The sequence below is a fragment of the Gallinula chloropus genome, assembly GCF_964237585.1.
Source record: "Gallinula chloropus genome assembly, chromosome: 1".
In the NCBI taxonomy this organism is placed as follows: domain Eukaryota; kingdom Metazoa; phylum Chordata; class Aves; order Gruiformes; family Rallidae; genus Gallinula; species Gallinula chloropus.
In genome coordinates this window covers 148,344,951-148,371,928 of record NC_140085.1, presented here as the reverse complement: position 1 = coordinate 148,371,928, position 26,978 = coordinate 148,344,951, and the positions used below count along the sequence as shown (strand labels likewise).

Genomic DNA, 26,978 nt, shown 5'->3' with positions numbered 1-26,978 from the left:
ACTGGAGTTTTCTGTGCTTCTGCCACCAAGCCTAGGAGAAGTAATCCAAAATATCCCAACTCATGCAGGAATTTCAAGAAACTTTGTAGATGTAGCGCAAAATTTGTTGGTTGCAATCAGCTGAATGAGCCTGGATCTGATTGACAGGCCAGCACGCACTTCCAGCCAAGCCACTTAAAAGACTCTTTTCCTCTGGGGGAGGAGTGGGGGGGCAGGCTCAATTCAGGGAAACCTTGTGGGAGATTATTCTGAATCTCTGTATTGCTATATACTCCTCATCCTTATTCTGCTCATTACTGGTGACCTCCCTAGGGACTTGCCACTGCCAGGGACTGGACTGTGGCACTGCGGGTGCTGCAGGCACTGCTCTTCTGCATGGAGAAGATATCCTCCAAAGGAACAAGACGTGTGAGCTGATGGAAGTGATCACTCATGTCCTTTTTTCCCTTTTCCTGCTGTTGTCTCCCCAGGACCCAGCTTTCAAGCACCCTAAGTCTGGGTGCTGTGTCCCCAGAGTGGCTGTGGGTGCTCTGTAAGGCAGAGGGGTGGCCATGGCAGAGGGAGGCCTGAAGCGGGCCGCCACAGGCAGGACTACAAGGCACCCATGGGCCCCAGTCAGGGCCGCGAAGGAAAAATGGACAAATCTGTCTGTCCTCCCCTCCCCACCGGCACAGCGGGGTTGCTGGAAGTGCCTCTCCCCGCCGACAGGGAGGGTGATGATGGCGGCAGCGGCACCGACGGGATGCGGATGGGGATGAGGCTCGGGGAGCTCCGCTCGCCCCCACCGAGCTCTCGCGAGATCCCGCCCGCCCCACGGGCAGCTCTCGCGCGGTTTGGGCGTCGCTGCGGGCAGCGGCGGGGGCTGCATGCGGGCGGAGCGGGAGGCCGGCTCGGGGCTGATGCGGGGCGGCGGCCGCGACAAGTGGCCCATGGACATCCCGCCGCGGCGGGAATCGCCCCGCCGCGATCCGGACGCGGCGCCAAACCCGCCGCTGCCGCCTTCCCCGCCTTCGCCGCTGCCGCCGCCGCCGCTTCACCCGGCGCCGGCTAAACAGCGAGATGAGAAAAAAACGGCCCTGAGCAAAGTGAGGGGGATGGGGCGGGGGGCGGGAGAGTGGCGGAAGGATGAGGGGTGGGGGGAGGGACGCGGCACCCCCGCTCCGGGGCTCGAGCGTGGGGAGGGGGGCGCGGGCGGGCGGCGCGGTAAGGAGGGGCGGCGGCGGGGGGTGCCCGCGGGGGGCAGGGGCACCGAGGAGCGGGGCGCGGGCGGGCGCCGTTCTGCAGACCGAGCCTACTCTCGGGGTCTCAGGTGGATAAAGGGCTGTTCCTTCCTCCGAGAAACGCCGGGGTACGCTGAGACACCCCCCTCCCCAGCAGCGGCGGCGCTGCAGGGTGCCGTGCGCCTTCTCGGGCTTCGGGAGGCCAGAGGGGCTGTTGCTGTGGCAAAGCGGCTCCTGCAAGGACCAGAGCTCTGCTCTCTCCCTGGCTTCACCCGAGCTCTTCGCAGAGGGCATTCGTGTGGGGCACAGTGAGGTCTGATGAGTTATTCCCGCTCACCGACTGCAAACCCGAAGCACTGAGAACCAGGAGAAGTTAAATTCGGGTAACGACAAGACCTGGGAACGGCCGGTCTGAAGCTTGGTGGCCGCTTTGCACTTCTGTGCGCCGGCACCCTCGTGGCCAAAGGTCTCCCCAGTGGTTTCCCAGCCTTTATTATAGACAGGTGTATGCACATACGTCTGGTGGAAAGGCTGTGTAACTGGCTCTCTGTGGCCATCCCCTGTGCGCCCAGCGCTGCAGTAAAGAATACCTGCTTAACAGTCACTATTGAGCTTTGAGTTTGGCTTTTCACGGCATCACCAGTTCACCTGAGTGTGGCGGGTTGACTTCGGGTGGCTGCCAAACCTCCCTCCTCTCATCCCGTCCTCCCTCAGCAGGGCAGGGGAAAAAATAAGGTGAAAAAGCTTGTAGGTTGAGATGAAGGTTTACAAAGTGCCACCACAGGCAAAACAGAGGCAACTCAGAGAAAATTATTTTACTTTATTCCTAATTTAAAAAAATAAGAGACTAGAATGGTGAGAAAGATTAAAATGCCTTTCCACCCTCCATCTTTTCCCCCCAGGCATGGGAAAGCCCTGGACTCTCATCACAGAACCTGCCCTGCAGCCCCAGCCCAGCACCTGGACACATAAACCTAATAAATTTACATACTGTTACAACAAAAGACTAAAAAGATAGTTTAAATTATTTTTTAAAGGGATGCTATGAAAGCTTTTATGTAGGCAGTGTCTGTTTCTTTGGTTGGTTGTTAGCATGTTTTGTTACTGGTAAAATTGCAATGGTTCTCAAGCTCTCTTTCAGAATATTTCAGTTACCCTGAAATTTTACAAAGTTAACAGAAACTGAGATAGGGAAATTGTTCCATCTGTCAGCGCATCCCAGAAGGTAAATCACTAGGAGGCTAATGCTCCAATTGAAGTTCCCAATTTGAGGAATAGTATGATTTGCTTAATCTCTTTCTACAGTATTGAGATCAAAGATAAATCTTCATTTTCTTTTATATATGCAGGTAGTTATTCGACGACTTCCTCCTTGTCTAACTAAGGAGCAGCTGGAGGAACAGCTACATCCTCTACCTGCCCATGATTATTTCGAGTTTTGCACTGCTGATCCCAGGTGAGGATGAGCTGTTGTGCAACTTAAAACCTAATTAAGGTATTTTGGACATACCAAATTATGTGGGGTTTCTTTCCCTTGAGCCCTGTTTGTTAGTCTTATTATTTAAAATACTTATGAGAAACTGGGTATGTATGCAGAGACAATGCATTCCTGCCTTTTTCTTTTACATTGGTGATTTTCAAACAAATTTTTTTTTTGTGTATGGGTAGGGCATGATTTTCTTTGAAATCCTGATGTTTCTTTTACTGGTAAAATGCAACAGACTTGTTTATTGGTTGTGAGAGAGAGTCAGCCTTGGGCAAATATCACAGAAGTTTTTTCATAAGTGCTGTTTTGAGGTTAATTTCTTTGTTTGCTTCCATGGTTTTGTATTTATTTCATATAGTTTTTCAAGTAAACCCATTATATTATTTTTTTGTCTAATTCAAAACAAAAAAGATTAGTATCAGTGGACTTAAATAAGAACTGCTAGTATATTTATAGAATTTATTCAGTGCTAAAGTACAATTCCCTATCAAACAAAAAAAATTCCCAGAAGAGAAGGAACACAACCATTAAATAAACAAGACGCCTGGTATGCTGCATCTCACAGATTCACAGAATTGTAGGGGTTGGAAGGGACCTCCAGAGATCATCAGGTCCAACCCCCCTGCCAAAGCAGGTTCCCTACAACAGGTCACTCAGATAGGTTTCCATATGGGTCTTGAATATCTCCAGAGAAGGAGACTCCACAGCCCTCCTGTCCCAGGGCTCTGTCACCCTCACTGTGAAAAAGTTCTTCTGCATGTTGGTGCAGAACTTCCTGTGCTCCAACTTGAGGCCATTGCCCCTTGTCCTGTCCCCACAGACCACTAAGAAGAGGATGGCCATTTCCCCCTGTGCCCTACACTTCAGGTATTTATAAACACTGATAAGATCCCCTCTCAGTCTTCTTTTCTCAAGGCTGAACAGCCCCAGTTCATTCAGCTTTTCCTCATAGGGGAGATGCTCCAGGCCCTTAATCATCTTTGTGTCTCTCCACTGGACTCTCTCCGGGAGATCCCTGTCTGTTTTATACCAGGGAGCCTAGAACTGGACACAATACTCCAGGTGGGGCCTGACCAGGGCAGAGTAGAGGGGGAATGGGCATGTGTTCAGAAAAACCAAAGTGTAGGATCCATCTTGCCAGTCTCAGCCTAGTGTGCAATTAATCATCCTTTATGGGCACCATATTCTTTCCATTGACTGCAGAGGGATCCTGAATGTTTATTGCTTTTAAAGTTAGGGGTGACCCCAAGCAGACCAGATAGGCTTTCCTTTGTAGGGAGTTGTTTGTGGCAAATTGCACTTGGAACGGACTAGTTCCTGGACTGATCTTATTTGAAAGGCTGCTGCCGCTTCTTGCCACCACTGTGGTGTTAGGTGGTGAGCTTTGATTGTATAGGTTCTCTCAGAATCAGTTCCACAGTCAGAGAGAAACACCTGTCTGTTAAGTGAAGCTTTATGGTAGCTGCCTGACCTGGGTAGTTAGACACACACACAGCAACAAAACAGCAGGTACTGCAATTTTTCTGGTAGCACTGTGAAAGATGTGAAGTGAGGAAAGAGGACTGTTTAGTCCCATAGAAAGCCTTTGTGGTTGCTTACATTTCTCTTCTGAACATCATCATCATCATCCAAATGGGTCTCTCTAAGGCTTCTGTCCCAGCTGTTCATTTGATAAGGGGAAAATACCAAAGGCAAACCAAAAAGTCTCAGAGTAAGAGTGTCCTCAGTGTGTTTAGCTGCACAAATGCCAAGAAACAGTTAAAAAAATGACAGTTAATTTTCCATAACAACTGTTGGCACAAGAATTTAGGGAGTCAGCCGTCTTAGAAAAGAGAAGGCACTGACAGCAGTTTCACACATAAAGTTTTATTTTCTCTCTACTGTTACATGATGAAATTTGGAGAACTCAAAAATCTTCCTGTCCACTCGTTTAATTGCATCCACATCAGGTTACTGATGGCAGACACTGTGGGGGGTTTTTTTGTGTGCTGTGTTACTCCTCATGTATGTTCACAGAATCACAACCTTTGTGCCATTTCCCCTTGTCCTGTCTCCTGTCACCTGGCTGAAGAGACCATCGCCCACCTCTCTCCCTTCAGGTAGTTGTAGGCAATGATGAGGTCTCCTCTCCTCCAGACTAAATATCCCCAGCGCCCTCAGCTCCTCCTCATATAATTTGCCCTCCAGCCCGTTGATATGTTGATATAGCTAGGGAAAGAACATATGTATATATAAGAAAGTTTGTTAGGTCGCATGTGTAGCACAGTTCATTCTGATAGATGGACAAGGACATGCTTAAAATCCTTTAAAAATCTGCCTTGAAGAGCAGATCTTGGTGATAAAAAATAACAAAAAGCCTGAAGAAAATAAAGCTGTATTTCTTACATTGTTTTGCTGTTGGACTTCAAGATGCAGCAAGCAAAGAATTCACATTTTTAAGCTTTTTTTGAGCAATGAAATCTCTGGTTTGTGTTACTTGGATTGTCAGTTTCCTTGAGTCTTGTGTATGAGTCCTGCAATAAAATAATCTGGGAGGAAAAAAAAATTCTCAAAACTCTATTAAAAAGTGCTTTCATCTAAGTTTGAATTTTTCAGCATGAACTGTTTTGTGTTCACATTTTTTTTGTTTGGGGTTTCTTTTTTTCTTGCTTCTTAAAAACTGCTTTCCTACAAAAGGTGTATGTTTTCAGAATGGGTTTATCTGTGTGTGGTTTGTGTGGCTGCACCTTCTTTCACTGAGGTAGACAGTTTGAAAGGGCATTTAGCTGCAGTTCTGCAGGGTGTTGTTTGCTTGACCGATTCTTTGGTCCAGGATCGCTTTGCCCCCTTTGAGTGCTGACACGTACCCACGTACATCTGTTCATGATGTAGCTCTACATGTTCACACACCTTAGAGCATACAGTAAACTTTCAGAAATTGTAGGTTAGAGACAAGGCTAATGCAGTGAGCCTTAGTCTCCTCTTGTCCAGTGGAGAGCTATTTTTCTGGATATGAAGCATTGTGATGCAGTAATCGGTCATGTTATGGGCAGTTCCCAAAATTTCAGAGAACTCCGTGGATGTGTCTTCGCGCCATTCCAGCTAACAGGAACACCTACAGGACAAGGTGGGCATGTTGTCTCTACAGTGCCCTCTGCCTTTCACCCATGAGGTTTTTTTCTAGATCCTATACCATGTGCACAGTGACAAGCAATCCAGAGAAGCAAATTCCACGTTACCTGATGAGAGAATGGTTTGGAGAAGCTATTCAGTGAGGTGGATCTGTTTGCTGGAAAGAGAAAGGGGCGTACAGGTGCTTTGGTGCAGGAGCAAACCTTTGCCTTAAGAGCTGTAACATCTTGGTTTAGCCACATCCTGTTTAACTATATATAGAAAAGGGAAGTTTCTCAGAGCTCATTCAGATTTCTTCCAGCTGTGGAGCACAGGCTTCTTTTCTTTCACACAACACTCTGTTAGTAGAACTCCGTGTCAGAGGTTGAAGCCCAAATGGATCTATGAAAACCTATTCAACACAAGGATACAAGTTGTGCAAGGCAGTTGCGTATCACTAGGCTGCAAGTAGGTGAAGTTACACACTTGGTGAAGCACTGGTGTGTAGTTTCCCCTTTTTGATAAAGTTTCTCTAAGCATCCCCTACCAGGAGCTGTCAGAGAGGAGGTCTGATCATAGCCGTTCCCACACTTTTCATTTCCAAGGTCATCTCACCCAGGGGGCAAAACGAACAGTTGTGTCCCTACCTGCATGCTTTTTGCAAGAAACTTTGATTTCACTGATTTTGCAATCTAAAGGTGATTTTTAAGTTTACAATGTCTTCTTGTTATAGGTAAACTATAAAGCTTTTTTTTTTTAACTTTCACATGATGAAGTTAAATGTTGTTAATGTATAACGCTTGGTGGGTTACATCCATTTCAGTAAAATCATTTCAGAAAGTGACTTCTGCACTGTGTTTCATTCATTTGGTCCTCAGATTCATCCGATTCAGCGCATTTACATTTTCTCTCTTGTTCATAGACATCAAAATAGAAACAAAACAACTGTTTCTGTGACACTAGGGATGCTCATTGGATAGACACATGATCTGTCACTGATAATAAAAACTCTGCCTTCCTGACAATCTGGCTTGTCCTCAGACACCAGAGAGCAACTATTTTTCCCAGACATTCTCTTTTATCCACATATAAATATTTCTGCATCTTCTGAGACTTGAGGCAGGTGTTTGAGCTGTGACCCTGCAGGATTTTGGTCATCTGTCAGGACTGGGACTGAATGCTGAGTGCTGGGACTCATTAATAGTGGTGAGAGGTTACGAAAGTAGAGAGATCTGAACAGGAGCTTTGCTTACCCGAATCAAGTAGTCGATGCCACGCCATATGCCCCAGTGATAAAGCTCCTTGCAGGCAGCACCCCTCCTTTTCCCTTCATGACTTCCCAAGGTTTTGCTCAGGGTTATTGGAGGCAGATTGCATTAACCTAGGGTGGCGGTGTGCACCCAAGGATGCCAGCTCTGAAGGGGCAGCACCTTTAGAGCTTCCAAGGGAACTGCCTCTACTGTCTTCTGGATGGAGTGACAGTCTGTCATCACAACTGCATAGTCTTTCTGCTTCTCCACAGCCAGGCAAATTGTGCTCCTTTAAATCTGTAAAAAGGGAAGGATAAGTTAATTTAAAATTATGCCAGTTCTGCCCGCCATGTGAATGCCCACAGGGTGAGAGACCAGAGGATGGAGGCCAGTGATGGTTTTTAGCTTGATATGACGATGCAGGTGATCAGTTACTTGTCTGATCAAGAATTGCAATGTACTGGATGGATGGAGTTTATTTAACACTCCAAAATTTAGATGTAGAGATCTGCGTACATGTAAATATATATGTTTATATATACACATACATGCACACCACAGGACCAAAAAGTTGGCAGGTGTTTTTGCTAAGATGTGATGGCTGTTCTTATAGTTTACGTGTTGCTGTTTATACTGTAGATGACTATTTAAAATTACTTTCCTATCAAATCTTTTTGCACAATGGTGTTAAAAGTTACATTGTACAAGTAGTAAATTATTAGAATGTGTTTGTTATTAAAATTACTGTAGAAGTAAGGGTTTAAAGAGATGGTAGGCAAAGTGTTACAGAAATGCACATAACCTAAAAGATTGGATGCTCTTAAATGCGCAGCAGAAGATAAAGCAGCACAGCTGTGCTGAAGAAATGTGTATAGTCAGACTCAGCTGGGTTATTTCCATAGAGATTACTCTAAGTGGTATCCCAGCGATGCCAACTTCATGTGCAGCACATCTGTCCAAAACATGACATAGGTGAAAAGCAGCATTTATTGACCACAAACTCATGGCAAAATAGAACCAGCTGTATGATTATAAAACTAACCATGCAACCTCAAAACCGAATTGCAAATCCCAAGTGAAATCTATGCTGGTAGATACTTGGAAGAGGTGCACAGACTCCAGTAAGAAAACAGTAGGAAAACAAAATTCTGAAGAGCAAAAGCTGTATTTTATCCAATAGCAGCTGAACGTAAACTACAGTTGTGGAGCAGGACTGTTTCTCCCTAGGAGGATGTGTGAGCCCCAGCGTCCCTGTGGCCCTGTAAAGCCCCCTGTGTTCTTTGCAACACTGGTGGCTTTTCAGTCAATAGGTGAGTCCAGGGTGGGTGGAGGTGTGGAAGCTGCAGTTGGAAGTAACATGTCTGAAACCCAAAGGAAGAGCATTTCCTGCGTGGGCCTGTGCTGACTGAGCATTCCTGATGTGGTTACCTTCCCATTTAGAGTGAATTTTGTGCTATAAAAAAAGTATTTGTAGGCACACTGCACACTTTGCTGGGTGAAAAGCCCAGGACAGGTGTGAAACACTCAGCTGTCAGGCTGTTGCACACTACTCACTCTGACATCTAGCTTGCTCATAGGTTTCTCACATGAGAACCCACTCTTCATTTGCGCAAGGGGCTCCATCAGAGAAGGAACCCATAATTGCTAAGCACTGTCATAGCCATGGCTCTACACAGCCTTCTACCTGGATACATAGCAAAGGGCAGACAATCCTATTTTATTGTGTGATGTGCACATCGATATCCTACTGTGCACAGGCACGCTCGTATGTTTTTGTATGTTTCTGCTGATGTGAGTCAAGTTCTTGAAGATGTTAATAATGAACAGCAGCAACATTGGGTCACTTACTTGCCAGGTAACTTCTAAATCTCTGCTTTCCAGAATCTGTTTATATGTTTCGGACTCAGGCTTATTTATAACTAATAAATAATAACCATACCAAATGTTTCTCTGTTTCAAAAGATACTCATTCTGCTAAGTCTAAGCTGAAAATGTTAGAAAAATATTATGTTTTGTACCAGGAAAAGATTGTGCTGCCAAAGCAGATGGCATTGATATACAAGCTAAAGGAAACAAGGAAGGAATAAGTCTTTGTGTTTTCAGTTCTGTTTTATGATGGTTGTGTGCTAAGCCATAAGGCTCTAAATTACTGCAGAAAATAATAATCCAACTGCACGATGAAGCTGTTTACTGTGGTGGACTGAGACAGAGAAGAAATGCCACAGTAAGGTAGCAGCTGGGACACTTGTCTCAGCCCCAGTCTTTGGTTTGTGGAAAGTTGTGGTATTTTGCAAAACTGAAGATGGGTAAAACACTTAAGTAGTTGTTTACCCAAGGAACTGAACATTTCTCAATCTCAGATATTTATAACTAGTCTGAAAAATAATATTCCTTCAAGATCCCTGTTTCTGTCTTGTGGATCTTCAGCACTGCAAGTGTATAATCATTGCAGCCTCTGATATCTGGCCTTATTTAATATAAACATCAAAGAACATGAAACAGACCCTGCTAACATGACAGAGAATGAAGTTACTTCTTCCTGGGAGCCACCAGGTATGAGAGACTTCTCTGTTCCAGCCATCAGGCAGTATACAGACAATACTTCCAGCACAGCTATAGACTGCCACAGTAAAATTTTCTCCTTTACGTACACTTTTAGGCCTTTTTTAAAGATATATTTTAAAGGTATGTAATTATGAAAAGATTTTTTTTTTTTAATTTATTTGCTTTCTAACCTCTGAGAAGGAAGCTGGATCATTTTGTCTGCTTTGCCTTGTGGTGGTAACTCTGCAGCCACCCTTGAGATCCCTTGTGTTACATGTGCAGACTGGAGGTCTGCCAACAAAAAAAACAACCCCAAACTGGAGGACTCTCTGCAGGGTTTGCAGAAGAAAACACAGCCACGTGCCACCGTGCTGATTTGGCCAAGCTGTCTAGAGGTTACTTGCAAGCTGTGTCCATAGCTTTGTGCCATCTATATGTAGCTTGCAGCAGTTGAGGGAGCATGCTGTGCCCGTAGCATCTTTCAGCACTGCTTGGTGTCAGTGACATACCCCTAGCCATGCCCTAGCAGGCATTTTGTGGTTACCTGCTTCCAGTTTAGTGGATGCTATTCCCGCCTTAGAATGTCAAAATACAGTGAGTATATGTGGATGAAGCAGCTCTTCCTTTGAATGAAATTGTGTATCCTTTGCATGCTGTGGAAACACTCCATAGCTGGTATTCACAAAAAGATCTGAACAAAACCAAGCCCTTTAGTTTTATCCTTGCTGCTGTATCAAACATGAATTTAGTGGGTTTACAAAATCTGCTGCTCTTTATGGTCACCTGCTAACAATCACAATGGGAAGCCATATGTTGAAAAAGAAATCACTTGGTTTGTAGGAACTGTGTTGCTCTGAGCTGCCACACGTGTGGATCCTGTGATCCAACCCCTAGTTTTGTTCTTTCCCATTGCGAAATCTGATGCTGAAATAGCTGTGGGATTGAAGTGTGGTTCCAACTGTGTATGTTTATTGTCTCCTGCTGGTCTGAATTCAGGCCATGTGTGGCAACAGTATTAAGGTATTTTAAAATTACGGGCTTGTGGTCAGATCTGTTAAATTTGGTGTAATACATCACCATCACTGAAGGCAGCTGAAGCCAAACTCTTTTATCTTACAGTTTCCCTGGGGTTTAAGGCATATATATGCCATGGCTCACAATAACTTAGCTGACGGGTGGTATTACCTCAGTTTCATTGTGGTTGGTGATGTGCCAAGTCAGAGGTTTTTTATCAGGCACATTAAACATTTACCCTTGGGGTGGGATCTATGCTAATAAAGTCTTGAAGAATCAGAATTCTTTTCGGTAAGTACCTGTTCCCTCCTTTGCTTTGCATTTTCACTGCAACTGTTCTTCACAACTAGACACTTCATATATATTCCTACACTTGTATGTCAGAAGATGTTTATTTCTATGTAATTCAGTGGATTATCTGGCCCATCACTAGGTTATTTGATCTTTCTTAAAGGTGGAAATCCATGGAAATACAGTGACAGCCTGGCAGCTGCCCTTTCACTTCTCCTGTTTCAGTAACAGAAGACTTTCTTAAGGTGCCCAAGAAGTTCCCCAAAAGCACTGCTGTTATTCATATCTCTTACATCATCAAATATTAAGGTTTAAAGCTTTGATCCTGCTAAAAGGAAGTGTATGCTCTGCAAATTAGGGAAACGAAACAAACTAGAAATATTTGTCGCAGTTCAGAATAAGTTTCAGAGTTGGACCCAGGAACTCAGTCGTTCAGTTAGTTTTTGTCATACCTATAGTTAGATACGTATATGTAGATACTTAAATATGCATGTTTAATGTGGCCATTTCTCAAAGAAGACAAGAATTGCAGTGTGAACCTTCTGGTTTTGCTTTTTTCCTAGCCCTAAACAGAATAGTAAATAACAGAAAATAAAATTGTTTCTTGTTGCAGCCTTTATCCTCACCTCTACTCAAGAGCATACATTAACTTTAGAAATCCTGAGGACATCCTTCTTTTTAGAGATCGCTTTGATGGCTATGTCTTCATTGATAATAAAGGTTGGACTACTTGTAAGATATTTAATGTGTACATATACATATACCATTTCAGAAAATTAATTTATTTCCTTTTTGCTAATTATGCCAGGGTTTTTCTGCTCAATATACAGTTAATTACATAAATATATATATTAAAATCTAGCACTTAATAGATAACAAAGTGCAAAATGTATTTTTCCACGCAGTCTTGCTTTTCTATGTGGTATGCATGCTTTATCTACATTTTTTGTACCTTAAGCAATACACTATCAGTATCTTATTAAGATTATTATCTTATGTAAGCTTCACAATCCATCACAACAATCACTGAACACATTGCAAGCTTGAATGGTTACATCTTCAGTGTTTCTGTTGAGACAAAGTTGTGCCACTTACCCCGTTCTGAAAACGCGTGATGAAAACTTATCCTCATCATTTTGGTTGCTTCATTTGAGACATGTAGAGCTTGGCATTTTGAAGCAGTTGCAGACACCTTGAGTTCTCAGGAGAAGAGTGACAAGATTTGTTGCCATCTTGAAAATGTGCAGTCTGCAAACATTTGCCCAACAGTAACGGAAAACTGTAGTGTGGGTGTGGATAAACCCAGGTCTCCCATGGTAGCCTGAAACTGCCACAGCCAAGAAACGGTGCTTTCCATCTTTCACTCATACCTTCTGTAAAAAAAAATGCATGGGTTGTGTAAAACAGACACAGATCTCTGGGCTTCTTCGTATAGGCATTGTCTGTTCCCTACATGCGGTGTTGTGGAGGTCCTGTGAAAGGTAGTCCTCTCCCCGCTCGCTGGAGAGTTGATCTGTAAAGAAAAGCTGTCTGTCAAACTAACAAGTTCCTCTTCGGCATTTCCTAACTGAGATATGCTATAGGCTTCTAACAATCTCAAGATTGGATGGATTTTCCTAGAGATGGAGAAAAACACATTTCTCACAGAGCATGATTCCTGTTTTTCAAATCCTGCTGTAAAGTAGGAGGCAGGGCAGCCCCCAACCAACAGATCCCACATTTTTCTGTCGCACATAGTTTTTTTCTTGCTTTCTTCTCAGAAAAAGCTGGACCTTTCAGATGAAAAACTAGAACTCTTTTCATGACTCTGCCAAGACTTCCCTTTGTCAAAATTAAGCACATTCTTCAGCGTTACACTGGGCTGAAGCCAGAATACTCTGTACATTGTAAAACTGAGCTTGGGCACAGCTGGTCAGTTCAGCAGGGTTGTTTGTGCAAATAAAGAGCACAAGTTTTGATCAAAGGTGCCCTCTGGTGAAGCTTGTGGTGGTATTGCATTTATGAGGCTAAAATGTGAATAAGGATTACCAAGTTCATGAAGGTTAACAAATATTCTAGCAGACTTAAGCCAAGTTTTCAGTGGGCTTGAGTAAAGTGTAATCTTGAACTTGCTGCAAGTGGAAACTGAGGGAAATTCAAAAGCTATGCATAGTTCTGACTCCAGTCCAAAGAATAATCCAGTATTTAGGGCAGAATTCAAAACAGAGGATCTATGGCAGTAATCACAGGCAAGAAGTTGTCTAGTCCATCATAAACAGGGAAAAAGAAGTTTCTACAATTCTACATCAGGAGTTTTAGAGCTTCGGTTCTCATTCTGAAAGAAGGTGGAATGTTTTATTATTGCCTATTACCCAGCATTCATTTATTTCTTAAGCTTTTTGGCAACAAGGCTTTACAGAAGCAACTCAGTTGTTTCAGATTTGTTTCCCAGTAGGACTTACTCACTCATCAGGCTGAGGTTTTATGCAAATTTTTCTAAGAAATGAACAGCTGTGAAAAATTAAAAGGGAATTATAAGTGATAATGGAAGAATTTTATCATGCAACAGTCATCATCTTCATTTTGTCAGTCTTTGTTAGCATGTCCAAAAATATTTAATGTTTATGTATGTAATTAAAATACAAATGTATTTTGTTTTGAATCTAAGGTACTGCTACATGTCATTTTTCATTAGATGTTTAGGATGGGACTGCAGAAACATTCACCTTTGATTTCAAGTAAGACTGCCCAACACAAGTTTCAAGAGTTTTGTAAATCTTACTTGAATATAAAGAATATTTCTTCCCCCTCAAAAAAATAAGAATTGATCTCTTTTAAGGTTTGGAGTATCCTGCGGTGGTTGAATTTGCTCCATTCCAGAAGATTTCAAAAAAGAAGCTGAAGAAGAAAGATGCCAAAGCTGGGAGCATTGAAGATGGTAAACACATTTTCTTGGCATCACAGTGGGAAATAGATTCCATTTCTGTCATGCATTGCAAAGTATTAACATCATTCAAAATCTTTTCTTCACAGATCCTGAATATAGGAAATTTTTAGAGAGTTATTGTGCTGATGAAGAGAAAATCTGTGCCAATCCTGAGATTCTTTTGGGAGAGATTGAGGCCAAAACAAGGGAACTCATTGGTCTGTTTTCCTGATTTTTCTTATTACTGAGAATATTTGTTATCTGATTTTTATATCTTGTTCTATTACCTGCAAGAGCTGACCTGTTCAGTCTAATAGAGGTTGAAGTTACTGCAGTTAGATTTTTGTTACCCAGCCAAGCAGTGACAGGAAACACCCCTCCCATTCCAAGTCTCTGTGCATCACTGGATTTCACTGGAAGATTTGCATGCACAGTGGCTTCCAGAAATAGGTCCTTAATACTTCTGAACACAGAGGTTTTATTTTTAAAAGATGAAATAGCTGAATACTCAACAGTTGATCTTTGATATTAGCTGCTTTTATTGAGAAGTATGAAAGAATTGTTCTTTGTGTGCTCACAGTCAAAAGCTGCAGAAGCTTTGAAAGTAAGGCTTTCTGTATGCATGGCCCGTGACAGCCTCTTGGGGAATCTTTAGTAAGACCTACACCGAAACCTTCAATGCCAGTGGCAGTTTTCAAGATGACATAGAACATTGACATGTTGTATCTTCAAGTGACAACATGCCAAACACTTCTTCCCTAGGTGTAACAATTGAGTAGAGAAAAAACCCACCAAAACAGACCTTTGCTGTTACTTCTTTATAGTGTAAAAGTAGCCACCTTTTTTGATGAATGCTGTTTGCTTGTTTCTGCCTTTGATAAGAATTTCTATAGTGGCATTAATTATTCTTCATATGCATAAATTAATAATTGAGTGGAGAGGTTTGGAACATAATCCAGAGGCAATGGAAATGTTATAAGTATAGACATTTAGAGAGTTCTGTTACCACTAAAGCTTGTTTGTTGCTTTTCTGGATAAGGCAGGTTCCCCAGCATTTTTTATTGACCCAAATTTTTCCCTAGTATTTGTCAGCAGAGTAAAAACAGTCAATTTTTTCCAACCAAGTTTACAGTTTAAGAAATTATTTCTTTTTAAAACATTCTAACTATCGATGAAAATGATTTGTCTTGAGAGTTGCAGATTTCAGAGTACCAGCATTGGCTGAAGGCAGCTTTACATGAGCAGCTTTAATGTTTTGTTTCTGCTAAATCACAGGGAATCGAATCAGTTGTTACATTGTTTTCTGCTATTCAAGCCTGCTAGTGGATAGCATGTGTGTAGCAAAATTATGTAAGGGTTTAGTTGCATGTCTAGTTTCAAAGGTGTTACTCCTCCTGAAGTCAATGAAAGACATGCCCAGGACTTTGCTGGCAGGATTGGGCCTGACATTCTCAGCATTTCTCTAGGTAGTGTTACCACAAACCAGCATGTTTTATGCATCGCCTCAGATGTGTTAGCTCCTCAGTTTCAGTGTGACAGAGAGATATAGAACAGATTTTCTTTGTAACAAGATGAAGGTAAGCTCATTCTTCTGGCTTGTTCGTAGAGAGCAAGATAAAATGTAAAAGTCACAGTCTCCATTTTGTTATTAATTTTCTTTTAAAACTTATTATGCATTTTAAGGAAAAACCTCTTAGATCTTTATTTGCACTAAGTCCCTTAAATAAGATGGGTAAGATTCGAGTTGAGCAAACATCCTGTTTTGCTCTCCTCTTCTGATAGTACCCACCACATTGCTTCTCTCCCTTGAACTTCAGGGTGTAATTTCTCATTAAACCCCTCACACTGTAGTCTTAGTCATGACTATAGTCGAGTTCTGGACTGCCAGTGTGGCTTCTCCTTCCCTGAGACCTTCCAGTTACACTTTGTGGTCACTTCCAGCATGTAGAAGTTCCCAGAGGCAGGCATTGCTTGGACAGGAGGCAGGCACTGCTCGGATTGGAGCTGCAGATCTTAAGGACTGCTAGGGAGGGTGCTGGGGACCTAAAATGTCTCCAAAAGCAAGGAGTGGGAGGTAGATAGAGTGAGGGGGCAGGATGGGAATCTAGGAATAGAGGGATAAAGATTTCAAATGAGCAGTCTTTTGGGGTTGTTGCTTTTGACCAGTGGTGTTTGCTAAAAGCAAATACTGAATCGGGTCAGGCCTTCCTGGTCATAACACCAGCAAGGTTCTATCGCTAACGAATGGGTTGCTAGCAGGACATTTAGACATTAGGTCAGAAACTTTCAAACGTTTTTGTGGCATGAATTCTGCCTAGATTTCAGCTATTACATTTTAAATTTAATACATGTAATTGTGGGGGTTTTTTCCTAAATCCTGTAGTGCATTCCAATCCTCTGGATTGAGAAAGAAGCCTACAAGTAACTGTAATTTTTTTCTAGCAGCAAATATGTGTACCCTGGGACATCTAAGACTGACAGAATTTGTTGTAACTCCTCACTGATGTAGGTACATGTGTTCAAATTTTAATTCAGTACTGACAGTCATACTATACCTAATGCAGAACTGAATTTTGGTGTGCAAGTTCTTGTAGAATATGGAGGTGATTCAGACAGGTGTCTCGGCCTAGATTTCAAGAGTGTGGAGACAGCTCTGTAACATAAGAATGGCTGAGTGATCCAATAGATGAGGCATTTATTTGTTATGTGGGAAGGCAGAGATTTACTGAATCTGCTGATGTTTTGCTGTGTAACCTGGAACAAACCACTTACCTCTTCCTCATCCCATTTTCCCATGGAGAGGTGAATGCTGAATGGTAATTAAATGTAAATGTTGTATGAGAACAAAAATGATGTACTTTGAAATCTGGGATTGAAAAATGCTGTGTGAGATTACAGTAATGTGGTATGTATACAAACAGCAATATAGCTAGGTTTTCATGTACGAAATTAAAATGAAGGAGTAGATTCTGAACACATTTTTTTCCTTTTTGGTGAATAACCATTTGTTAAGTGAAAAACAACATTCTCTGAAGTGAAAAGATATTATTTTTTTATTAAACAGTAAATAATTATGTGACATATTTCTGTTGCTTCTAAGCCAAACAGCAAGAAAGCAACAAAGTGTTTCTAAAACAGAATGATGGGAATGCCTTCAAAAATATATACAACAAATAGGTTTATTAACTATTTAGCTCCCTTGCAGATAAAGCTAGAAGAAAGGGGTTAGTACTAAATTAAAGAAATGAGTACATATTTTAGGAGTTGAACACTATATCACAAATTTTTTGTGTTTTAGCTAGAAGAACAACACCCCTTTTGGAATATATTAAAAATAGAAAATTAGAAAAGCAGGTACGTTCAGACTTTTGCCTGAAGTTCAACATTTATGTTTCATGTGGGTTTCCTTTGGACAATTTACAATGAATAATTTTGAATTCTTCAGAGAATACGAGAAGAGAAAAGAGAAGAAAGAAGGAGGAGAGAATTGGAGAAGAAACGTCTGCGGGAAGAAGAGAAGAGGAAGCGCAGAGAAGAGGAAAGACGTAAAAGGAAAGAAGTGGAGAAGCAAAAGAAGATTTCTGAGAAAGAAATAAGAATCAAGGTACCATAATTAAAACAATCTGTCCTTCTGCTCATGTTACACAAATGTTCTTTTGGTCTCACTTACTCTGTTCATGCAGTGTACTACAGTACAGCGTGGAGGTACCACACCAGTTTTGACTGGAAGAAGTAGCATTGTTGAAAAGAGACTAATTACCGTAGGCACAGTGACACGCTAATGCAGTTATGACAGGTAACTCAGATGTGTCTATACAGTACTGCCACATTCAGAACCAACTTGTTCCATGCTAATGTGTTGGAAGATTGTTGCAGATACGGCTTTAGCACTTCCTGTTGTGTAAATATTCATCCAGCCAAATATGCAGGGAGTTTTTTGTGTTTATGCTCAGGACTGAGTTATTTTTAATAGTGTACTTTAACCAAGTTACAACAAAGACTTGCTAATTTCAGACTGTGCTGCCTCACAACGTTCTGAATGCATGCACTTCCAATGACTTTAATTAGGGACTTGTATTTTGTGCTATGAAGTCTGGACATTTAAAACTTTATTTGTATAAGATGACAGATAAAAACTATTCATCTGAATTAAATTTGTAATATTGGAAAGATGTTACAGGATGCTTTAAAGAGCAGAGTTGGTATAAGAGTCTGTAGGTTAGCAAAAGGGCACACTGAGTCAGTCAGTACAGATCTTGTGGGGAGAGGCCACAGAGCTGTGTACTTTTCTCTTCCTTTTCTTCCTGAATAACAGTTGTCTTTACCTGTCTGTATAAAAAAGTAAGTTCTGAAGCTGAATTATTACAGATTTTTCATATTTGGGCGTGAGGAAGAACATTTTAGAACTTCAGAATAAACTTCAGAGACTTACTCTTTAAAATGTACTACCCAAAATTGGTTGTCCAAAAGACCCCAGTACTTATGACATATCTGTGGCGATGTGGCCTTGAAAGCTAGTTCTGTCTCTGAAAGAAAGTGATAATATTACCTGAGAGAAACATTACAAGGTTTTAAATAATGGAGAAGAATAACTTGTGTTATTCTTAACTGTAAAGATTATCCCTGTAATGCCAAACACTGCTCCAGGCCCATGTGGATTATTTGTTGTGAAAGGAACAGACCTCTTAGAACTCTTAATCTCCAAGGTGAAAAAACAGTGTAAAACCAGTCTGTATTTCTCTCAGGGTGTATTTATACTAAGCACCAAATTCTATACACCAGTCTGTCACAAGAAGTTCCTGTGTCACACATTTTATATGTAATATTTCATGGAATGAAGTATTAATCCTGCTCTTTTTATCTTAGAGGTTCTGCTTTTTATTTTACTGGCAATAACATTGGGCTCTGTTACATGATTTCTGGGAAATCACAGACCATAATAATGTCTTTATAGGTAAAACTTAGGAGAGAAGAGTAGGTAAGTGCTTTCTCCAGTATTCTTAGCACATTTAAAAGTGAGCACTTGAATGCCTGCTAATGACTGTCACACCTGAGCAAAAGCCAACTGCTCTCTTTAAATAGCTTCCAAAGTTTTATACTTTGCAAAATGCATTCCTAGCATTTAAATATCTTCAGCCTTACTAGGTTTTTTATATATTTAATACATTTTAAAATGTCTGTTGCAATAGAGGAGAATAATTTTACATCATTATATAAGCAAATATTTCTTAGCTTCTTAAGAAGCCTGAGAAAGGAGATGAGCTGGCCATCGAAAAGCACAAAGAAAAGGTTGAAGAAGCTGACATTGAAGAAAACAAATGGGATAAATCACCTGGATCTGGGAGTGTAAAATCCAAATCATTGGAGGGTTCACTAAAAGAACTTAAAGAAAAGTAAGTAATATTTAACTTTTGGGCTCCGAGTTAGATCCTAAATGTTTTTATTTGAAGGCTTAAATGTGATGTATGTAAGTGGTGTGTTGGCTGGGTGTTTGGTCAGCAAGGAACTGATTTCATTCTGTGTGTGAACCGGTTTCTCACTCTCCTTTTTGTAAAAGGTAATTAGCAGCAGTTTACTGACCTGATGGCAGTATTAGTGAACATGAATTGTTATTTTTTAAATGTTTTGAAATCACAGATTGGAAGGATTTCTGCCTGAAAAGTCATTCTGAGTTTCATTGTTATTTCACTTGCTCCCATGAAGAGCTCAGGTAAGGCCCTTCCATTATTGTTGTCAAAGACTAAATTGGCTCAGATAATCACACTTTCCCATCACACTTTATTTTTGCTGCAATAAACAGATAAATGAGCTTGATAAACAGGATAATGGCAGAATAGTTAAGGTGTGAGTGACAGCCTGTCTCTGTCTCCCACTGCCTTCTGCATTCCATATGTAGTGGTAGGAACAAGAGGTGCAGCTCAGTTCTCTGACTGCCGTAGCCTAGAGACGTCTTACAGTCGCTTTTAGCAGCTGTTTCTCTCTCATGTCATATTTCCCATTGCAAACAGGATTCACCCCCAAAGATATGTAAGAGATGGTCCTAAGAATACTAAGCTGCTGAGATAAGTAACACTTTGTTCTTCATTAGAGTTTTTCAGCCAGGCTCTCAAAAGTACTTTGTGAAATGAAAGACCTGGATCTGAGATGTGATGTATGTGTGCAACCTGCACACGTGGACAAACTTCACAATTTAAGTAGTTTACACAAAGTATTCTATGCCTGGTATTAGGCGAAGTTTGGGACTGTGCTGTAGGAGCCTTGTGGTCCACCTGCCTATTCTGAGCAGTGTAAATTTTACCTCTGTCCACTTAAGTTCTTGATTTTTATGGAGAGCATGCAGGAGCTACATATGTTCTAATGACAGGTAGAAAAACAAAGAAAGTTTGAACACCAGAATATAAACCCACTGAATTTGCTAACCAAAGGAATGGTTCACCAGTAATATCCTACATGCACTGTTCATCTCTCTTGTCTCTGAGCAAGGACTTCAGACCTGGGCTCAGTGTTTCAGTTTGCTATATATGTCCTGAAAGATGCTGAGAACTTCCATTTCATATCTGGTAATGGAAATTGAAAATATTCAACACCTCTTTTGTTGATGTTCCTCAGCAAAGGAAACAGAACTGGGTCAGCAGAAACACTTGGAGGGGCAAAGCAGAGATTTGCCTTTTATGTGTAAAGCTTTTGGTAGTGCCATGTATCATTTTTACTGTTGATCTTGTAAGTTTAATAAGGCATTAGTGTAGATTTTTCCAGGTGTAAAACAGAATCCTTTTGGCTGTGCAGGTGCAGTAAGTGTTACCTTGTCTTTCTAAATGCTCACCTCCTCATGATTATTAGTTAGAGTTCTTGTGGTTCAACAACCACACAGCCGTTTGCTCACTCCCCACAGTGGCATGGGGGAGAGAATTGGGGGAAAAAGAAATTAAAAGTCGTGGGTTGACATAAAGACAGTTTAAAATGACAGAAGATTAAGATAATAATAACAATAATAACAATGTTGATATAAGACTATACAAAACTAATGACGCACAGCACAGTTGCTCACCACTCACAGACCACCGATGCCCAGCTAGTTGCCAAGTTGTGATCTAAACCCCCAGACCAGCTTCCCCCAAGTTATACACTGAGCATGACACTATATGGCACGGAATATCCCTTTGGCCAGTTGGGTCAGCTGTCCTGGCCATGTCCCCTCCCAGCTTCTTGGGCACCCTCAGCCCACTTTTTGGCAGGATATTGAGAAACTGAGGAGTCCTTGACTTGTTGCATAGCAACAACCAAACATCAGTGTGTTATCAACATTATTCTCACCCTAAATCAAAACCAAAGCACTACACCAGCTGCTAGGAAGAAAATTAATTCTATCCCAGCCAAAACCAGGACAGTAAGAATATTGAGAAGTAAAACTTGAACTACTTTGTCTCTGACCAAAAAATCAGTAATAAACTGTAGCTTACAACTCTGTGGAGAAGAATGAATTACCTATTGGACACCATGGTTTAAGGTTCAGTAGCAATAGCTTTCTACCACAAATGAAAAACCTCAGTAAGGGCGTTAGGGCATATGGTCACATCTGGATTTGAAACTACACTAAACAGAAGTGTGATTCTATTCCTTTTACTTCCATTGTCCTGGTTCTGGACAGGACTGCTTGGGGAGGTTAACTCTGCCCTGGCCAGAACCAGGACACATTTATTTCTGCTCTCTTTTTGATGGCTGTGTAAGTTTCTCTTCTGCTTTAACTCTGTAATTACCTTGTTGCCTGTCCCAGCATTTCAACTCTTTGCAAAATGCTCAACAACTTGCCTGTCATTCAGGTTCCATTGCTGACCTTCAGGTCTTCCTGAAATTGGACCCCTGTCTTGGAAGCCCCACCAGTACCGAAGTTCATGGCAGAGGCTGATAAATTTCACAATTCTGTTCTTTAAAAAAAGAAAGGGTGATGTAGAAAGAGAGATTTTTACTCATATGAAACCATTCTAGATGCACTGTAATAGACCATAATAAAATCTCCATCCTCTCTGATTCTGTCTGCTGATTCCCAAAGTGTGAGCAGACTGCTGAAATCAACTTCAGTTTTGAGTTTAAGTATTTATACATCTGAAATACACACCAAAAAAGAAACTACTGGTGTTCGCTCCTGATAAATTTTGATCTACTTTGTAATCTTTCTTCACTGTTTGCAGTTTTGGCTCCTGAGAGAAGGACCTACTGTCTAACCAGGAGCAATGAGGGGAGTTTTATGAGGCAGCAAAACGTTGTTGCAAACTAACAATCTTTAGAATCCCAGCCCACTGCAGCATAGCAGAAATTAAGTATTATGTTGTGGTAAAATAGTGGTCTGCCACCCAAATAAACCCTGCAAAGGTAGGCTAAATTACTTGGAAAAGGTAGTAAACAAAAGCCTGGAAGATAAGTGTTTGTTCTCACAAGTGGCTCTAGAGAATATTCTTTTGTATAGTAAAGTCAGAACACTTTACAAATGGTTATGTGATACCTGCCCAGTTCCATCAGGCCCTGAATGGGACCACGAGGCACCCCAGGAACAGGCCACATGGCTCATTGTGCAGCATGTGTTTATGTAAAGAGTGTTGGGGAACTATTTATGGGATAAAAGTTGAGGAATGGGCCTGCCACAACAGTTGAACAAAACTCAGGTTCTGTTTGCAAAGCTTTGTCACTGAATGTGTCAAGGGCCAGACACCCATGGATGAGACATGCAGCAAAATTGCACATAACCCCTTTTAATGAGAGACAAAAGAGCTTCGCCATACAGCTGATCTAAGCGCTGTTGCAGTCAAAGGGAGGCTTTGTATTGTGTGCTTCAACAGCTTTTTTTAAAAATATATTTTTCCCCTGTTAATTGCTTGGAATTTCTTTTTTTTTATACATACTCATAGGTCACAAAATGATAGTGACAAAGAGCAAAGAGATTTGGAGAGAAGATTTCGAGAAAAAGAACCTGAAAGACAAAGGTATCGGTTGGATGATGGCAGAAAGCATAGAGCTCACTATGAGTTTGACAAGTTTGTGAGAAGGAATGAAGAAGAGCTGAAATGGGGGAAAGGATACAACCAAGACAGAGGAAAGAAAGGGAACTACAACTACAGCTTCACTGTGGAGGCAGTAGACAAACTGGGTAAAGAGGACAAGTGTGATGACATGGCATCCAAAAAGGAGCGCATAAGAAATAAGGTTCTTTTATTCATTTAGGATAATCTTTCATTAGTTAAATATGCTTCAAGATCACAGGTTTTACTTTTGCAAACTCAGCATAAAGATGCTTTTTCCAAAAAAAAAAAGCAGTTCTTTATTTCATTTTCAGTGAAACCCAGATTTCTCTTTATTGTTATCTGAGGACAACAGTAGTTTAAATGAGTTGAGGTCACAGGTCTCTACTCATTTGTATTTATGATATAGAGAGGACTTCCTGTCTTCCTTTCAGCCCTAGAATTTTTAGAAGACTATTCTTGGAAGCCTTGTATTTTATATTGTTATACCCCTTATCTGTACTGAAAACTCTGACCTACTGATCTTTTTAAAATGTACTTCGTTACCCATCTCGTAATTACAGTACAGATCGGCCAGTAGAGGAACTATAACAACTTAAATAAATAGCTAATCCAGACCACTGTATTTGGAGAATGTGAATGTGAAAGTTCTTCAGTATCATACACCCCCAGTACAAAAAGGCTTTACTTTTGTAGGGGCAAAGTATCTTTGTGGCCCTTGTCAGGGAAAGAGCAGGCCCAAAACCAAGTGGGGCCTGTAGCAGGGTGTGTAGTGGAGCCACCCTTTATTGTCTCCCAGAGATGCAGACGTCTTTCTTCTCAGACTGTCTGATTTCGTGGATGTGCCAGGGTCTTTTCAGGAGGTGTCTGTCTGTGTCACCCTCATTCTCACTCCTTTCTGATCCTAGATTTTCCACACAAGTTGGCTGAAACATTCTTTTGTGTAGAAATGTATTCTGCATGCGAAGCTCTTGTTTCAAACTGAGTGACTGATCCCTGATGTGGGCTGAGGCTGCCAAAGAGTAAATTAGTCACGGGCAGAGTGAGTCTGTATGGAGTGTGCATGTCAAGTAACTCACCGTGTGCAAACACAGGAAGCCTGGAGTGCCCCACTGATAAGATTTACCTGCGTATGCACATAAGCCACTTTCCACACACAGAGCGGCTCCAGCTGTAGAACAGTCTGAAAAATGGCTAGTTCAGAAAGAGAAAGATGGGAAAAGCAATCTTCTTCATGCTTCCTACTCTGCTTTTGAAATCTGGAAAAATAATTTGTGACCTTGGAACTGGATGGTGGGTCTTGGGGGCCTTTTGTCAGGTTAAGAAGCTGCCTCCTTTGTATTCCTTCCTATCACACTTCTGGTAGCTCCGGCTTAGTCCACAGGTGAAGTTCTAGGTTTGTTCCCTAAACAAGATAAGCAATATCAGTAAAGTTTTTTGCAGTGTGGTGAGGAAGAGGGATGTTTTACAAAGGCATGCAGAGACAGGACAAGGGGTAATGGCTTTACACTGAAGGAGGGCAGATTTAAATTAGATATCAGGTCGAAATTCTTCCCTGTGAGGGCGGTGAGGCCCTGGCACAGGCTGCCCAGAGAAGCTGTGGCTGCCCCCTCCCTGGCAGTGTTCCAGGCCAGGTTGGATGGGGCTTGGGGCAACCTGGGCTAGTGGAGGGTGTCCCTGCCCGTGGCAGGAGTCTGTGACTAGATGGGCTTTGAGGTCCCTTCCAACCCAACCCAGTCTGTGGTTCTATTAAATCCAACACAAATTAAAACCAGCAAGTTTCCAGCACGATCCATAAGCTGATCTGCATCACCACAAGGCTGTATGGCAGGGAAGTGGAGTGAGGAAAAATGGCGGGAAGGCACTGGCAGGGAAGGGAGTGGCCAGGACTGTCCAGAGAAAGGCTGCAGCTGTATTGCCCTGCGCTGATCATGAAATGAGGTCAGTTCTTTATGAAGACCAACAGGCTCGAATGACTTCAAATGATAGATGTAGGTATAGTTCGATGGAGATAGTTTGATGTAGGACAATTCCAGTGCTCTACCACTGTCTTAAAAGAGGCTGTCTAATTTTGTGTGCTAGGCTAGACACAAAACTTTGATCAAAAAAGCTCTGGTTCTGGTGAATGTGTTGCTTTATAACATTAAAAACTGGTATTTGTGAGAGTAAAATACTCTTGGTAGGAAAAGACTTCTTAAGCAGAGTTTCATTATTGAAATTTCAAGAAGAAAAAGTGCTCCCAGGAGCTATAGAACATCACCCTTTGCGAGTTTGAGGTGTCTTTTCCTTGTAAGCTGGCTCCTTCTATAGAACTTTTTCACAGTGAGGGTGACAGAGCCCTGGCACAGGCTGCCCAGGGGGGTGTGGAGTCTCCTCTGGAGATATTCCAGACCCTTCTGGACACCTCCCTGTGCGACCTGTCCTAGGGAACCTGCTTTGGCAGGGGGGTTGGACCCGATGATCTCTGGAGGTCCCTTCCAACCCCATAGATTCTGTGATCAAACCAGTGTGTGTACAATGGCTCACTCGCAAAGCCTGGGCACGTTCAAATTGTATTTAATTTGTTTACTATCAGTGGGTGAGCTCCTCTGCTCTCATACTCAGTGTGGAAGGCATGACGGAGCAGAGCAGTAAGTCTGCAACTTTATTGTTGATACATGTAATTAAAAGATGCACTCTATGCTTAAATTGTGATACCAGTTGATGAGTTGAAGTAGGGCTGCCCACACTCACCAGTTGGTGAAGTTCAGTTAAGGAAGAGTTTCTAGCTGTCACCTGCTAAACTCTTCTCTGGTTTGTCTTGGGGTTTTTTTATGCTTGTATTTAATATTTGTTGTCGATCTGCTGAGATGCAAGTGTGCAGGCTGCAGCTGCAGTGCTTCTGGGTTGACGTTAGCAAAGGTAGTTGACGTATGGAAATAGACTCTATAGCTGGAAAGTTACAAAGTAGGTGTGTTTATTGCGCGCAGATGCACGGGGGATCGCTCCACCACAGACGCGCACACCTGGAGTAACAAAACCGCCCCATATTTATACAATGAAACAATGAATATTCAATTAACGCCTATACATATTCATTACCTAATCCCGCCTACTCTTGCTTCTTATGCTAATTAGCTTATCAGTCCTTTGCGACTGCGCAGTTTCTTCCAAAAATTGTGGGCAAGGGTCTTCGGTGGTCCTTGGGAGGAAGGCCCCAAGTCCTCCTCATGATGTACTTTTCACCTCTCGCCTGGAATGTGCTGATCTTGCAAGCTTGCAGTGTTCTTATCAGTCTCAACTAATTTATGGCCTTGTTAACTATCCGTTTTCATCCAGTAACGAGGTCTAGGAACACAATTCGTGTCCTTTATCAGCCACCTGTTTTCTTTAATAAGGAGGTAACGGGATGGACATTATTCCATCTTAGAGTTCTTGCTCTTTTATCTTCTCCTCGAGATAGTACAAGGCCTTCAGGAGTAATCCCTTTGCTATGGAAAAGAAAAACAAAAAGACTCCCCTTCTTCTTCACAAGCTGTTCCACGTAATTATCTAGCTGAGCAAGAGTTGCTCTCCATAATTATACTACACTACATATATAATCGTGATTCTATACCCTCAGATCAATTCCTATACTACACTACATATATATGATCGTGATTCTATACCCTCAGATCAGTAGTGACATTAACAACATTTTTCAGAGTTCTACCTGCCGTTCTTCATCTGTTCATTGCAGGTTTTCCTCCTGGTTTACATCAAATGTACTGTGGGGTCTTTAATTTGTCAGTTTTATTCAAGATGCTTGGCTCCCAAGAATAGTGTTACAAACAAGACAGGTATCGAGTGCTCAGCTTTCATTACACTCCCATTTTTTCCCCGGATCTTAAGAAATGTAAAGTGATTTAACACACAACCTGCTTCCTTCACAAACATTCATCACTCCAAAAATCCCACCCCTGTACCCCAGATGGGTTTCATGGAGCGTTAATGACATCTCCTTCCTTCTAGGATCGCCCGGCCATGCAGTTATACCAGCCAGGAGCTCGCATTCGAACGCATACGGGAACTACAAGTAAAACCTATGACTGCGGTGGGAAACCCTTTGAAGATGCTCTTGATAAAAAGTATGAGGCAGATAATTTAGCTGGAGGCAGTTCTGAGAAGAGCGAAGAAGCAGAATAA

The 26,978-nt window shown here is 41.8% G+C and overlaps 1 protein-coding gene across 1 annotated transcript; it reads left to right on the top strand.

Annotated features, from left to right (window-relative positions):
• Positions 1-860: 860 nt before the first annotated feature.
• Positions 861-26,978, top strand: UPF3A (UPF3A regulator of nonsense mediated mRNA decay; the record flags this gene model as incomplete). Its single annotated transcript, XM_084266887.1, has 10 exons — positions 861-1,085; positions 2,570-2,676; positions 11,509-11,615; positions 13,714-13,812; positions 13,908-14,018; positions 17,099-17,154; positions 17,246-17,404; positions 19,033-19,193; positions 22,704-22,998; positions 26,805-26,978. Exons 1-10 carry the CDS (start codon positions 867-869, stop codon positions 26,976-26,978), a joined length of 1,488 nt encoding a protein of 495 aa, XP_084123013.1. The 5' UTR covers positions 861-866.